The sequence below is a fragment of the Pan troglodytes genome, chromosome 19 (genome assembly GCF_028858775.2).
Source record: "Pan troglodytes isolate AG18354 chromosome 19, NHGRI_mPanTro3-v2.0_pri, whole genome shotgun sequence".
Taxonomy (NCBI): domain Eukaryota; kingdom Metazoa; phylum Chordata; class Mammalia; order Primates; family Hominidae; genus Pan; species Pan troglodytes.
In genome coordinates, this window is record NC_072417.2 from 73,012,753 (window position 1) to 73,029,629 (window position 16,877).

The 16,877-nt window shown below is 44.3% G+C and overlaps 1 protein-coding gene across 15 annotated transcripts in view; it reads left to right on the plus strand.

The window, feature by feature from the left end:
• The window catches only part of RPS6KB1 (ribosomal protein S6 kinase B1), a 54,051-nt gene that overhangs the window by 547 nt on the left and 36,627 nt on the right, over positions 1 to 16,877 (plus strand). For 14 of the 15 annotated variants that reach the window (XR_010153051.1, XR_010153054.1, XR_010153050.1 and 11 more), the window contains exon 2: positions 16,684 to 16,733. Coding sequence is in view for 4 of the 15 variants with exons in the window: in XM_001139182.8 (XP_001139182.1) it covers positions 16,684 to 16,733 (50 nt within the window). In the remaining 11 variants the exon portion in view is untranslated. Of the gene's footprint in view, positions 1 to 243; positions 347 to 16,683; positions 16,734 to 16,877 lie in introns of those variants that run through there. The other variant, XM_054670523.2, reaches the window with a different exon arrangement.

Consider the following 16,877-nt stretch of genomic DNA (forward strand, 5'->3'; position numbering starts at 1 on the left):
AACGGGCGCGTGGTCGATTCCTCGAGCTGTTGGACTTGAGTGTGGCGGGGAGCGGGTGGCGTGAGCGTGTGTTGGGGAGACGGGGGCTGCTCTTGCTGGGTGTCCCGTAAGTGCAGGCGAAGTGTGGAGGGTTTCCCTTCGAGTCTAGAATTTCAAGTATTGAATCTTCAGACCTCCCACAACCACCTCTCTTCTCGGCCTGTCGCTTCTCTCCTAGGAAGCGCTCAGCTGTTAGAAGTGACAGCTGAAAACTTCTGTCGGGAGTAGCACTGCCGCTGCTGTTACAGCCACCAGGAGTTTTATTTCGGGAGCAAGGGGGCTCTGCTGCATCTTCCAATCTTCCAGGGTTTGTTTGTTTGCTTTTTTTTTTAACCCCCTTCCGTGTGACTTTTTAAAATAAGCATTTATAAGGACACACGGCACTTGTAGCCTTTCCCCAAGTTGAAGATGTCTGTATTTTTTTCAGAATAATTAATGTAATTTTGAGGTGGAAAAAAAAAAACAAAAACCAGTTGACAGCCTTGATTTAGCTTGCCAGAAATAAGTTGCCTGAACAGAGACTTGTGAATGGTGGTATGAGGGCTTTCTTTGCTGTAATTTAGGGTGCTAAATTTAGAATTGTATTTCCTAATGCATAGCTTGGTTTCACCTTGGCTGGCTTAGTGGTTTGTTAATCTTTATGGAATAACTTTTTTTTTCCCTAGATAAATTTATCAAAAAATGACAAATTGTACCTGAAGTTCAAAAATGTTGTCATACTAAATCACTGATCCTGGACCAAATGATCATCAGTTGATAACCTCTTGGTAGTTTAGCATCTAAATTCCAATGTCTAGTTGAATACATGGGTTAATGACTGATGTCAGATGTTTGCTCTAATTACACAGGGGCTTCCTTTCCCTTGCCTCACCCTCAGTTTTTCTCCTCTGGCACCTGCCCTACTGTTGACAAAAGATTGAGATGGTGTATATAAAGAATTTTGAACACTTTAAGAAACTAAGTGGCCTAAAATAATACTGTTCTTCTTGTTTGTTTCTTTTGTTTTGTTTTGAGTTGGGTCTCACTCTATCACCCAGGCTGGAGTGCAGTGGTACGATCTCAGCTCACTGCAATCTCAGCCTCCTGGGTTTAAGCGATTGTCATGGCTCAGCCTCCCAAGTAGCTAGGATTACAGGCATGCGCCACCACATCTGGCTAATTTTTGTATTTTTAGTAGAGACAGGGTTTCACCATATTGGCCAGGCTGTTCTCGGACTCCTGACCTCAAATGATCCACCAGCCTCGGCCTCCCAAAATGCTGGGATTATAGGCATAAACCATCATACCTGACCAATACTGTTCTTTTCATAATCAAATAAGACTAAATCAAAATCACACGGTTTAGAAAGTGGGTATTGAGTTGTGTGCTTTTTCTTTTCTTTTCTTTCTTTCTGGTTTTTTTGTTTTATTTTGTTTTTGAGACAGTCTTGCTCTGTCACCCAGGCTGGAATGCAGTGGCGTGATCTCGGCTCACTGCAACCTCTGCCTCCTGGGTTCAAGCGATTCTCCTGCCTCAGCCTCCTGAGTAGCTGGGACTACAGGCGCGTGCCACCACACCTGGCTAATTTTTTGTATTTTTAGTAGAGATGGAGTTTCACTGTGTTAGCCAGGATGGTCTCGATCTCTTGACCTCGTAATCTGCCCGCCTCGGCCTCCCAAAGTGCTAGGATTACAGGTGTGAGCCACTGCGCCTGGCTTTTTTTTTTTTTTTTTTGAGACAGGGTCTTCCTCTGTCACCCAGGCTGGAGTGCAGTGGTGCGATCTCGGCTCACTGCAGCCTCTGCCTCCCAGGTTCAAGCGATTCTCCTACCTCAGCCTCCCAAGTAGCTGGGATTACAGGGGTGCGCCACATCACCTGGCTAATTTTTTGTATTTTAGTAGAGATGGGGTTTCACCATGTGGCCCAGGCTGGTCTTGAACGTCTGACCTCAGGTGATCACCCGCCTCAGTCTCCCAAAGTGCTGGGATTACAGGTGTGAGCCACCCCACCAGGCTTTTTACTTTATTTTATTTTAATTTTTTTTGAGATGGAGTCTCACTGTGTAGCCCAAGCTGGAATGCAGTGGCCTGATCTCGGCTCACTGCAGCCTCCGCCTCCTGGGCTCAAGCGATTCTCGTGCCTCAGCCTTGCGAGTAGCTGGGACTACAGGCACGCACCACCATGCCTGGCTAATTGTTTGTATTTTAGTAGAGATGGGGTTTCACCATGTTGCCCAGGGTGGGCCTGAACTCCTGAGCTCCAGCAATCTGCCAGCCTTGACCTCCCAAAGTGCTGGGATTACAGGCGTGAGCCACTGCATCCGGTTGGTGTGTGCTTTTTCAATGATGTTTTCATGCAGAATTCCAATTAGCCTCTTAATCGAACATAATGGTACACTAGATACAATTGGAAACAAATATGAGATTACTTTCATTATTTATACCATATACCATACTCTTTATCAGTTATGTTGGTTCTCTATGACAGTGGCTTTGGAGCAGGGCAGGGGAGAAAACTGGATAGGAAGGTGCTTTATATCTTCATTAGTTGAACTGATAGAATTTCCATACTGGGTTTATTTTATTTTATTTTATTTTATTTTCTGAGGCAGAGTCTTGCTCTATTTGCCCAGGCTGGAGTGCAATGGCGCTATCTCGGCTCACTGCAGCCTCCACTTCCCGGGTTCAAGCGATTCTCCTGCCTCAGCCTCCCGAGTAGCTGGGATTACAGGCACCCGCCACCAGGCCCGGCTAATTTTTGTATTTTTAGTAGAGACGGGGTTTCTCCATGTTGGTCAGGCTGGTCCGGAACTTCCAAACTTGGGTGATCTGCCTGCCTTGGCCTCTCAAAATACAGGTGTGAGCCACCACACCCAGCCAGGTTTATTCTTTTTTGAAAGTACAGTACTCTGTTAAAATTCCTGTGTAAACTGGGACTTTTCTTTTCACTTTCTTGTGTTTCAAGAACAGTAGGTGTTCCAGGGCTTTTGTCCTGCTGGGTACAAGCAAGTAGGATTTTGAGAAGGTGTGAGGAGGAGGTCAGAAAAATTGGTGGAAATAGGAAAGAGAAAGAAATATGGCCCCGATTTTGGGGAGAGAAAGTCTGGGGAAAGAGCAAAGGCAATTAAAGAGGATTTTGAGGAAGAGACTTCTGTAAAATATGTCTTAGCAACACTTTTTGGAGTTGAAAATATTTCTTTTTAGTGTGTTATTTTTTCTAAGAGGTGCCTCAAGATGGATAATGGAAGATTTGGAGTAGGATTGGGTTGGCAATCCAAGGAGATTCGGTGACATCCAGATTACCCTGAAATTAAAAAAAAAAAAAAAATTCTGGAAAATGAGAGAAGTTTAGATTCTTAGAAAATCTTCTGATAGTTTCTATTTGTGAATTTATAGACTTTAATTAATTTACACAAAGTTTTTAAACATTGGTGCATATCAGTCTTCCTCATTTTATAGTAAGGAAACTGAGGCATAGGCCATATGATAGCCAAAGATCACATAGTGGTAGTGTCTTCTGACTTAATTCAGCAGGCTTCATTGCACAGGTTCTTCATTGCATTTACTAGTTGTGTTTATAATGTTCCTCTTTGTGGTATGTCAAAAGTGAATTCAGATTCCTTTGGCCATACTCACTCTGTGACCTGGAGTAAATTCCTTAATCTCTGATGTTTTCTGTAACATGAGGGTTACATTAAATAAGTACGTAAAGTACAGTACTCTCAAAATATCCTGGCGTATTAAGCAATTAGCTAGTTCACAGAAATTCAGCTTGTCTTGTCATTGCTAAGGAACCAATCATTCAGGTTTAACCTCGTATACCTAGAGACTTAATAATTGCAGTTAAACTCGAGGTGCTGTATTTTCACAACTGTAGTATCATAGTGTGTATTTTTTTTTTAAAATATACACACTGTTTAGAGATCCTGTTTAGAGAGATGTGCCTTTCAAGGTACGTTACAGAGTGACTATGCGTTAGTAAATATAGGTATTTCCATAGTTTATTTAATTAGAGATTAAAAGATGAGACTAAATGATACATTTATGGACAAAGTTGAATATCTGCCACCTAACTTAAAAAAGATCCTGTTTAAGGCCGGGCACAGTGGCTCATGCCTGTAATCCCAGCACTTTGGGAGGCCGAGGCAGGTGGATCACGAGGTCAGGAGCTGGAGACCAGCCTGGCCAATATGGTGAAACCCAGTCTCTACTAAAAATACAAAAATTAGCCAGGCATGGTGGTGCACACCTCTAGTCCCAGCTATTCAGGAGGCTGAGGCAGGAGAATCTCTTGAACCTGGGAGGTGGAGGTTGCAGTGAACCGAGATCACACCACTGCACTCCAGCCTGGGCGACAGAGTGAGATTCCGTCTCAAAAAAAAAAAAAAAAAAAAAAAGATTCTGTTTAAATATCTCAGAGGAATATAATCAAAGCCTATTGGTAAGAGGGGAGTTTTTGGGCGGAGGGTGTCTTTTTTGTTTGTTTTTTTGTTTCACTGTTGATGATATCATTTGGGGCAGTAAATTGAAACTAAGGAAAAGTTTTCCTTCAGAGAATTTAGATTGCAAAAATGTTGGTATCTTCTCTGCTCTCTATAGCATTAAGAGTAGTAGAAAACTGTAATGCAATTTTAAAAATTCTCACTTTGTACTCTAATTCAAAATTTGAAATAATCACGCAGGCTTACTGTACAAGTTTCAGATTGGGACATCAGATTTTTATTGAGTAAAAGGTTTAAAATTTTTGAAAACCAAAGTGCTATATAGATAGTATATACTCAAATATTCATGATTATGAAAAATTATAGAAAAAATATCAATACTTATCTTGCTTTGTAATATATACTTACTATAAAGCAGCAACTTTTTTTTATTTTTTATTTTTTTGAGACGGAGTTTTGCTCTTGTGGCCCAGGCTGGAGTGCAGTGGTGTGATCTCGGCTCACTGCAACCTCTGCCTCCTGGGTTCAAGCTATTCTCCTGCCTCAGCCTCCCGAGTAGCTGGGATTACAGGTGCCGACTACCACACCCAGCTAATTTTTTGTATTTTTTTGGTAGAGACGGGGTTTCACCATGTTGGCCAGGCTGGTCTCAAACTCTTGACTTCAGGCGATACACCTGCCTCAGCCTCCCAAAGTGCTGGGATTACAGGCATGAGCCACCGTGCCTGGCCAGCAGCAACTATTTTTAAATAGCCCAAGAGTTTAGGCAAAGTTCTACCCTTTCTTCCATTTCCTCTAAGTTACTGAATCTTGTCAATCCTAATGAACACAGCAGACATTGGATAGGCCATAAAGCTTAAGGTAGCAGAAAAAAATTAGGAGTAAAGAGTTTCCTGGCCAGGCGGGGTGGCTCATGCTTGTAATCCCAGCACTTTGGGAGGCCAAGGTGGGCAGATCACCTGAGGTCAGGGGTTCGAGACCAGCCTGGCCAACATGGTGAAAACCCCGTCTCTATTAAAAATACAAAAATTAGCCGGGCCTGGTGTCAGGCACCTGTAATCCCAGCTACTCGGGAGGCTGAGGCAGGAGAATCACTTGAACCTGGGAGGCAGAGGTTGCAGTGAGCCAAGATCGCGCCATTGCTCTCCAGCCTGGGGGACAAGAGCAAGACTTCGTCTCAAAAAAAAAAAAAAGGAGTAAAGAGTTTCCTGTGAAAGAGAGTTGTCAGTATGTATTACATAATGTTATTTGACACTTCTTGTGTGAGCCTTCTAGAGGTAACACTGAGTAGCAGAAAAGATTTGTGCCTCAAATGCTTCTGTCCTAGACAGTAACGGTAGAAGTTATTAGCACAATATGCAGGTGCCAGCATTATAGGTCTGGCCAGCTTAGGAAATGAAACATAGCTACAGGGCGTATCTTGTGAGGTGGCTTCAAAATCATGGTCCAGTCTTAACTACTCTGTAGTCTTTAATTTAGAATTAAGTAAAACTAACATTAAAGAAAAAACAATTATGTAATACCAGTTTTATCACATCTGGAAGAAGTTAGTCTTTTGTCATAAAAGTGAAGCCATCCTAGGCGATTATGTAGAGCAACAAAGACAAAAAAAACCTTTAACCATGACCACCCCCATATCCCACACATAAAAGAAACTGTATCCAGTTAAAATGGTGAGAATTGGTTTTTTCCCCCTTGATACTGCCCCATCTCTTTGCCTGTGTATAATCATGAAGTGTACATTCCTGGTATTACATGTTATCGTGATTTGGTCACACCATGAGTGAGTTATGACTAAAATTTTGTGTTTTGGGGGCATTTGAACATTTATTCTATAAGAATACTATCAGTTTTTGGCTGGGTATGATAGCTCGTGCCTGTAATCCCAGAACTTTGGGAAGCTAAGGTGGAAGGATCATTTGAGGCCAAGAGTTCGAGACCAACCTGGCCAACAAAACAAGACCCTATCTGTACAAAAAATTAAAAAAATAAATAGTGGGCATAGTAGCACACAGCACACGCCTGGCACTAGTGACTCCAGAGGCTGAGAAGAGATGATCACTGGAGCCCAGGAGTTTGAGGATGCAATGAGCTATTATCCTACTACAGCACTCCAGCCTGGGTGACAGAAACCGAATTGCTAAACACACACACACACACACACACACACACACACACACACACACACACACACACACACACACCCCTATGTGTTTTTGTTGTGTATGTTGGCTGTGTACTGGTAGTTTTGAAGAAAGATATATTCACTTTAATATCTTAACTACTCTAAAGTTTTGACATGATTGCTTAAAGACTTGTAATGTTTTAGAGTCTATTTTCTTTTTCTTTTTTTTTGAGATGGAGTCTCACTCTTGTCACCCAGCCTGGAGTGCAATGGCGTGATCTTGGCTCACTGCAACCTCCACCTCCTGGGTTCAAGCGATTCTCTTTCCTCAGCCTCCTGAGTAGCTAGGATTACAAGTGTCCGCCACCAGGCCTGGTTAATTTTTGTATTTTTAGTAGAGGCGGGGTTTCTCCATGTTGGCCAGGCTGGTCTCGAACTCCCAATCTCAGGTGATCCGCCCGCCTTGGCCCCAAAGTGTTGGGATTACAGGCGTGAGCCACGCGCCTGGCCTGGAGTCTATTTTAAATTAATTAGTATTCTTTCGTGTAAACTGAGAGTTCATAATCAGATTAGATTCATTTTAAAGCTATATATTATAATGTCAGTAACTGAAATTCTGCTGCCAAGTTTTTTGTTGTTTTTTGTTTATACAATTCAGTGACTTTGAGTATATTTACAGAGTTGTGCAGCCATCACCAAAATTAGGTTTTAGAAATTTTTACCACTCGGCCGGGCGCAGTGGCTCAGGCCTGTAATCTCAGTACTTTGGGAGGCCAAGGCAGATGGATCACTTGAAGTTGGGAGTTCAAGACCAGCCTGGCCAACATGGTAAAATTCTGTCTCTACTAATAATACAAAAATACCCAGGCGTGGTGGTGCATGCCTGTAATCCCAGCTACTTGGGAGACTGAGGCAGGAGAATCGCTTGAACTTGGGAGGCGGAGTTTCCCATGAGCCGAGATTGCACCACTGCACTCCAGCCTGGGCAACAGAGTGAGACCTTGCGTTTTTTTTGAGACGGAGTCTCGCTCTGTTGCCCAGGCTGGAGTACAGTGGCGCGATCTCGGCTCACTGCAAGCTCCGCCTCCCAGGTTCACGCCATTCTCCTGCCTCAGCCTCCCGAGTAGCTGGGACTACAGGTGCCCGCCACCACGCCCGGCTAATGTTTTGTATTTTTAGTAGAGACGGGGTTTCACCGTGTTAGCCAGGATGGTCTCGATCTCCTGACCTTGTGATCCGCCCGCCTCAGCCTCCTAAAGTGCTGGGATTACAGGCGTGAGCCACCGCGCCTGGCCGAGACTCCATCTTAAAAAAAAAAAAAAAATTTTTTTATCACCCTATAAAGAAATTTTGGGGCTGGGCATGGTGGCTTACGCCTGTAATCCCAGTACTTTGGGAGGCCAAGGCAGATGGAGCGCATGAGCCTAGGAGTTTGAAATCAGCCTGGGCAACATAACAGCACCCTATCTCTGAGAAAAAAAAAAGAAAAAAGAAACAGAGTTTTGGCCAATTCAGTTACTTCTGATTCTCACCCTCAGCCCCAGGCAACTAACCTATTTCTCATCTCTATAGATTTGGCTTTTCTAGGCCCAGTGTGGTGGCTCATACCTGTGATCCCAACACTTTGGGAGGCCGAGGCAGGAGGATCACTTGAGACTAGCCTGGGCAACATAGTGAGACCCGTGTCTCTACGAAAAATAGAAAAAAATTATCTGTCTTGGTGGTGTGCGGCTGTAGTCTCAGCTACTTGGAAGGCTGAGGTTGGAGGATCGCTTGAGTCTCCAAGGTTGAGTTTGCCGTGATCCTGCCACTGCACTTCAACCTGCGCAACAGAATGAGAACCTGTCTCTAAAAAAAAAAAAAAAAAAAGCTTTTTCTGGACATTCCATATAAATGGAATCATATAGTGTATGACCTTTTTTATTTGGTGGCTTTCACTTTTTTTTTTTTTTTTTTTGAGATGGAGTCTCACTCTATCACCTAGGCTGGAGTGCAGTGGTGTGATCTCTGCTCACTGCAACCTCTGCCTCCTGGGTTCAAGTAATTTTCCTGCCTCACCCTCCTGAGTAGCTGGGACCACAGGTGTGCGCCACCACACCTGGCTAATTTTTGTATTTTTAGTAGAGATGGGGTTTTGCCATGTTAGCCAGGCTGGTCTCAAACTCCTGACCTCAAGTGATCTGCCTGCCTTGGCTTCTCAAAGTGCTGGGATTACAGGCGTGAGCCACAGCGCCCAGCTGCTTCTTTCACTTAACATAAAGTTTTTGAAGATCATCTATGTTGTAACATGTATCAGTACTTCATTTCTTTTTAGGGCCAAATAGTTATTCTGTTTTATGGCTACAGTGCATTTTGTTTATCCATTTACCGGTTGATGTTCATTTGAGTTATTCATTCAGATGTTCAACTGAATTGTGATTAAAGCATTTTTTGTTTCTTTTTTTTTTTTTTGGAGATAGGGTCTCACTCCGTTGCCCATGCTGTAGTGCAGTGGCGTGAAAAAGCTCGCTGCAGCTTCACCCTCCTGGGCTGAAGTAATTCTTCTGCCTCAGTCTCTCATGTAGCTGGGACCACAGGCACGTGCCACCATTCCCAGCTAATTTTTTGATTTGTTGCAGAGATGGGGGTCTCGTGATTTTGTCCCGGTTGGTTTTAAACTCCTGGCCTCAAGCAATTCTTCTGCCTCTGCCTCCCAAAGTGTTAGGATTATAGGCATGAGCCACCTCCTCGCCTGGCCTGAATAAACCTTTTAGAAGGCTGGGTGTGGGGGCTCATGCCTATAATCCTAGCACTGTGGGAGGCTGAGGCAGGTGGATCGCTGGAGTCCAGGAATTCCAGACCAGCCTGGGCAACATGATGAAACCTGTTCTCTACAAAAAATGAGCCGAGGCTGGGCACGGTGGCCTGTATTCCCAGCACTTTGGGAGGCCGAGCTGGGTGGATCATGAAGTCAAGAGTTTAAGACCAGTCTGGCCAAGATGCTGAAACCCCATCTCTACTAAAAATACAAAAATTAGCCGGGCGTGGTGGCGGGTGCCTGTAATCCCAGCTACTCAGGAGGCTGAGGCAAAGAATTGCTTGAACCTGGGAGGCAGAGGTTGCAGTGACCCGAGATTGCACCACTGCACTCTAGCCTGGGCGACAGAGCGAGACTCTGTCTCAAAAAAAAAAAAAAAAGAAAAAAGAAAAAAAAAGAGCCGAGCATGGTGCTATGCACTTGTAGTCCCAGCTGTTTGGGAGGCTGAAGTGGGAGGATCACCTGAGTCCAGGAGGTTGAGGCTGCAGTGAGCCGTGATCGCACCACTGCACTCCAGCCTGGGTGATAGACTGACACCCTGTCTCAAAAAGAAAAAAAAGAAAAAAAAAGTTTTTATGAACATTAGTGCCCAGATCTTTGTGGAGCATATACTTTTCATTTCTTTTGAGTAGATACATTGGAGTAGATTTGCTGGGTCATGCAGTAGTAAGTCTATGTTTAATTTTTTAAGAGACAAACTTTTCCAACACGGTTGCACCATTTTACATTCTCACTAGCACTGTATGAAGGTTCCAGTTTCTCTCATCCTCCCCCAACTTACTTTTCCTCTTTATCATCTATTATCCTAGTGGGTGTGAAGTAGTTTCTCAGTGTGGTTTTGATTTGCATTTCCCTAACAACTAATGATGTTGAACATCTTTCCATTTGCTTATTGTTCATTTGTATATTTTCTTTGGAGAAATACCTATTCAGATCCTAGCTCATTTTTCAAAAATTGGGTGTGTCATCTTTTTCTTTATATATTTTATTTATTTATTTTAGAGATGAGATCTCACTTTAGAGTTCTGCTCTCAAACTCCTGGCCTCAAGCAGTCTTCTACCTTGGCCTCCCAAAGTGCTGGGATTACAGGCATGAGCCACTGCGCCTGGCCTATTTATCTTTTTATTGTTGAGTTGGAGTAATTATTTATTTATTTATTTATTTATTTATTTATTTATTTTGAGATGGAGTCTTGTTCTGTTGCCCAGGCTGGAGTACAGTGGCGTGATCTCGGCTCACTGCAACCTCCACCTCCCAGGTTCAAGTGATTCTCCTGCCTCAGCCTCCTGAGTAGCTGGGATTACAGGTGCGCACCAACACGTCCGGCTAATTTTTGTATTTTTAGTAGAGACAGGGTTTCACCACGTTGGTCAGGCTGGTCTCGAACTCCTGACCTCATGATCCGCCCTCCTTGGCCTCCCAAAGTGTTGGGATTACAGGCGTGAGCCACTGCGCACAGCCCGGAGTAATTCTTTATATATCATTTTTGTTTTTTGAGACGGAGTCTGCTCTATTGCCCAGGCTGGAGTGCAGTGGCGCCATCTCTGCTCACTGCAACCTCTGCCTCCTGGGTTCAAGCAATTCTCCTGCCTCAGCCTCCCTAGTAGCTGGGATTACAGGTGCCCATCACCACGCCCAGCTAGTTTTTGTAGTTTTAGTAGAGATTGGGTTTTGCCATGTTGGCCAGGCTGGTGTCGAATTCCTGTCCTCAAATTATCCGCCTGCCTGGGCCTCCCAAAGTGCTGGGATTATAGGCATGAGCCACTGCACCTGGCATTCTGTTTTTTTTTTTTTTTTTTTGAGGTGGAGTCTCGCTCTGTTGCCCAGGCTGGAGTGCAGTGGCGCGATCTCAGCTCACTGCAACCTCTGCCTCCCAGTTTCAATCAATTCTCCTGCCTCAGCCTCCCGAGTAGCTGGGACTACAGGCACTCGCCACCATATCCAGCTCATTTTTGTATTTTTAGTAGAGATGGGGTTTCACTATGTTGGCCAGGCTGGTCTCGAACTCCTGACCTTGTGATCTGTCTGTCTCAGCCTCACAAAGTGCTGGGATTACAGGCCTGAGCGACTGCGCCTGGCTGCATTCCTTGCATATTCTTATTCTGTGGTTTTTATTTTCTTTTTTGAGACAGGGTCTCAGTCTGTCACCCAGGCAGGAGTAGCGCAATTTTGGCTCACTGCAGCCTTGACCTCTTGGACTCAAGCAATCCTCCTACCTCATCCTCCTGAGTAGCTGGGACTACAGATGTGCGCCACTATGCCTGGCTAATTTTGTAGAGACCAAGTTTCACCATGTTGCCCAGGCTGGTCTCAAACTCCTGAGCTCAAGTGATATGCCCACCTCAGCCTCCCAAAGTGTTGGGATTACAAGCATGAGCCGCTGTGCTCAGTCTCTTTGAGCTTTCTTGATGGTGTTGGTGTTTTTGACATGCAAAGGTTTTACATTTTCAGTAAATCGATTTATTGATTTTTTAAATTGTTTGTGCTTTTGGTAATGTATATAAGAAACTATTACTTTCCCCAGGATCATGAAGATTTACTCCCTCCTATGCTTCTTTTAAGAATTTTATTTTGTTGTTAAGTTTTGGGAGGATTTTTTTTTTTTTGAGACGGAGTTTTGCTCTTGTTGCCCAGGCTGGAGTGCAATGACACGATCTCAGCTCACTGCAGCCTCCGCCTCCTGGATTCAAGCAATTCTCCTGCCTCAGCCTCCTGAGTAGCTGGGATTACAGGCTCCCGCCACAATGCCCGGCTAATTTTTTATATTTTTAGTAGAGACGGGGTTTCACCACGTTGGCCTGGCTGATTTTGAACTCCTGACCTCAGGTCATCCACCTGCCTCAGCCTCCCAGTGTTGGGATTACAGGTGTGAGCCACTGCGCCTGGCCCTTGGGAGGACCTTTTTTTTTTATTATTTTTTTTGAGACAGAATCTTGCTCTGTTGCCCAGGCTGGAGTGGAACTCCCAGGCTTAGGTGATCATCCTGCCTCAGCCTCCTCGATAGCTGGGACTACAGGCATACAACACCACACTCAGCTCGAGTTTTATAGTTTTAGCTCCTGTATTTAGGTCTTTGCTCCATTTTGAGTTAATTTTTGTGTATAGTGTGAAGTAGCATATAGATATCCAGTTGTCCTAGCATCATTATTTGAATTGTATGTGGATATCCAGTTGTTCCAACACATTTATTGAAAGATTGCCTCTTGCCTAACGAATATTTTTGGCAGTTTTATCAAAAATTAGTTGACAATATAAATGTAAGAGTTTATTTCTGGGCTCTCAATTCTATTCTGTTGATCTGTATGTCTTTCTTTATGCCAGTACCACACTGCCTTGATGGCTGTAGCTTTGTAACATGTTTTGAAATTGGGAAGTGTCAGTCCTCCACCTTTGTTCTTTTTCAAGATTGTATCAGTTATTTTGGGTCCCTTGCCTCCCTTCCCCTTCCCCTTCCCTTTCGACAGAGCCTAGCTTTGTTGCCCAGGCTGGAGTGTGCAGTGGCGCGATCTCGGCTCACTGCAACCTCTGCCTCCTGAGTTCAAGCCATTCTTCTGCCTCAGCCCTGAGTAGCTGGGATTACAAGCATGGATGACCACTCCAGTTAATTTTTGTATTTTTAGTAGAGATGGGGTTTCACCATATTGGCCAGGCTGGTCTTGAACTCCTGACCTCGAGTGATCCACCTATCTTGGCCTCCTAAAGTGCTAGAATTACAGGTGTGAGCCACCACACCCGGCCTGGCTCCTTTGCATTTCTTTCTTTCTTTACTTTTTTTTGTTTGTTTGTTTTGAGATGGAGTCTCGCTCTGTCACCTGGGCTGGAGTGCAATGGTGTGATCTCGCTCACCGCAACGTCTGCCTTACGGGTTCAAGCAATTCTCCTGCCTCAACTTCCCGAGTAGCTGAGATTACAGGCGCCCTCCACCACGCCTGGCTAATTTTTGTATTTTTAATAGAGATGGGGTTTTGCCATGTTGGCCAGGCTGGTTTCAAACTCCTGATCTCAGGTGATCCATGTGCCTTGGCCTCCAAAGTGCTGGGATTACAGACGTGAGCCGCCTTGCCCGGTCCCTTGCATTTCTTCTTTTTTTTTTTTTTGAGACAGAGTCTCACTCTGTTGCCCAGGCTGGACTGCTGCAGTGGCGCGATCTCGGCTCACTGCAAGCTCCGCCTCACGGGTTCACGCCATTCTCCTGCCTCAGCCTCCCGAGTAGCTGGGACTACAGGCGCCCGCCACCACACCTGGCTAATTTTTTATATTTTTAGTAGAGGCGGTGTTTCACCATGTTAGCCAGGATGGTCTCGATCTCCTGACCTCGTGATCTGCCTGCCTCGGCCTCCCAAAGTGCTGGGATTACAGGCGTGAGCCACCGTGCCTGGTGGTCCCTTGCATTTCTATATGAAATTTAGGATCAGCTTGTCAATTTCTGCAAGAAAGGAACCTGGGGTTTTGATAGGATTCAGTTGAATCCGTGACCAATTTGGTTAGTATTGCCATCTTAACAATGTTAAATCTCTGATCCATAAACATGGAATGCCTTTCCATTTATTTAGGTCGTCTTTAATTTTATTCAGCAATGTTTTATTGTTTTCAGTGTGTAAGTCTTACACTGTGGTTAATTTTTTTTTTTTTTTTTTTTTGAGACAGGGTCTCACTCTGTTGCCCAGGCTGGAATATAGTGGCACAATCACTGCCACATTGTAGCCATGACCTCCTGCACTCAGGTGATCCTGCCACCTCAGCCTCCTAAGTAGCTGGGACTACAGGCATGTGCCACCACACTCAGCTAATTTTTAAAAATTTTTTTGTGGAGGCAGGATCTTACTGTGTTGGCCAGGCTGGTCTTGAACTCCAAGTAATCCTCCTGCCTTGGACTCCCGAAGTTATTTATGCCACTGTACCTGCCATAAATTTTTTTCTAAGCTACTTCTTAGTGATGGTATTATAAATGGAATTGTTATCTTCATTTCATTTTGGGATTGTTCATTGCTAGTATATAGAAGGTTATTTAAATTTTGCACTCATTTATTCTATGGTCAGAATAAATGTGTGGCCAGCATGACTTCCAACTGTTTGACAGTGTTGCTTAATTATTTTGTCTCAATCAGCCACATTTTACACTAGATACCCTGGACTAGTTGTGGGTACCTTAGGCTTAGTTTATAGCATTATGTTACTCTGTGTATTAAAAGCACATCAAAATAGCACTGTGTGTAAATCATTTGATTTAAGTCATATTCAGAATGTAGTGCCTTTAATTTCATAATACACAAAATTACATTTTTTTTTTTTTTTGAGATGGAGTCTCACTCTGTCACTCAGGCTGGAGTGCAGTGGCGAGATCTTGGCTCACTGCAACCTTTGCCTCCCGTATCCAAGAGATTCTTCTGCCTCAGCCTCCCGAGTTGTTGGGATTACAGGCACCCACCACCATGCCTGGCTAATTTTTGTATTTTTGTATTTTTAGTAGAGATGGGGTTTCACCATGTTGGCCAGGATGGTCTCAAACTTCTGACCTCAGGTTATCCACCCGCCTCGGCCTCCCAAAGTGCTGGGATTACGGGTATGAGCCACTGCACCCAGCCGAAAATATACATTTTCGAATAGATAAATGTACATTTTGAAGGAAAATTCACTTGGTTTTATTTTTTGATTAGTCATGAGTAGCCTCTACAGTTAAGTTGTCATGTAAAAAAAAATTTTTTTTTTTTCGAGACAGGGTTTCGCTCTTGTTGCCCAGACTGGAGTGCAATGGCGCGATCTCGGCTCACTGCCATCTCTGCCTTCCAGGTTCAAGCGATTCTCCTGCCTCATCCTCCCGAGTAGCTGGCATTGCAGGCATGGGCCACCACGCCCGACTAATTTTGTATTTTTTTAGTAGAGATGGGGTTTCTCCATATTGGTAAGGCTGGTCTCGAACCCCCAACTTCAGGTGATCTGCCCGCCTCGGCCTCCCAAACTGCTGGGACCACAGGCATGAGCCACCGCACGTGGCTTTTTTTTTTTTTTTTTTTTTTGAGATGGAGTCTTGCTCTATTGCCCAGGCTAGAGTGCAGTGGCGTGATCTCGGCTCACCGCAACCTCTGCCTTCTGGGTTCAAGCAATTCTCCTGCCTCAGCCTCTTGAGTAGCTGGAACTACAGGCATGCGACACTGCACCCGTCTAATTCTTGTATTTTTATTAGAGACTGGGTTTCATCGTATTGGCCAGGCCGGTCTTGAACTCCTGACCTCGTGATCTGCCCGCATCAGCCTCCCAAAGTGCTGGGATTACAGGTGTGAGCCACCATGCCCAGCCTGTCATATAAAATTAAAAGCAAAAGCTGGGGCTGGTTGTGATGGCTCACGCCTGTAATCCCAGCACTTTGAGAAGCCGAGGAGGGCGGATCACCTGAGGTCAGGAGTTCGAGACCAGCCTGGCCAACATGGTGAAACCCCATCTCTACTAAAAATGCAAAAATTAGGGCCGGGAGTGGTGACTCACGCCTGTAATCCCAGCACTTTGGGAGGCTGAGGTGGGCAGATCACAAGGTCAGGAGATCAAGACCATCCTGGCTAATATGGTGAAACCCCATCTCTACTAAAAATATAAAAAATTAGCCAGGCATGGTGGCAGGCACCTGTAATCCCAGCTACTCGGAAGGCTGAGGCAGAGGAATCACTTGAACCTGGGAGGTGGAGGTTGTAGTGAGCCGAGATGGCGCCACTGCACTCCAGCCTGGGCAACAGAGCAGGACTCCATCTCAAAAAAAATATATATATATACACAAAAATTAGCCAGGCATGGTGGTACATGCCTATACTCCCAGCTACTCAGGAGGCTGAGGTAGGAGAAACACTGGAACCTGGGAGGCGGAGGTTGCAGTGAGCTGAGATGGCACCGCTGCACTCCAGTCTGGGTGACAGAGTGAGACTCCATCTCAAAAAAGAAAAAAAAAAAAAAAAAAAACCCGGGTGCCTATAGTCCCAGCTACTTGGAACGCTGAGGCAGAAGAATCACTTGAGGAGTTTAAGGCTCTGGTATGCTATGATCATACCCCTTCATAGCTATTGACTGCATTCCAGTCTGGGCAACATAGAAAGACCTCATCTCTATTTGTAAAATAATTTAGAGTGAAATTCCCATAGTGTTGTTTGTGTACTGTATTTTGTTCATTACCATATTTGCCTGTTGTTGAAGTATAAGAGAATTGTTAGGCTGGTTTATTTCATTCATTCTCTTTCGGTTATGAGACAAAGAATTAAACCTTTAAATTTTATGTTTATTAGATTATTTCTGAAACTTTTAACATATTTTTCAGGGTCAGTTAAATGAAAGCATGGACCATGGGGGAGTTGGACCATATGAACTGTAAGTTTATATGAAGAGATTTTCATTGTGTTGTCTTTCTTACAAGTAGGTTTTATCAGTTCTATTTCGTAGCAATCATGTGATTCCTGTAACCTGTTCTTAAATATGTAGTCATATTTATCAACTCGATGTATTGAATTTGGC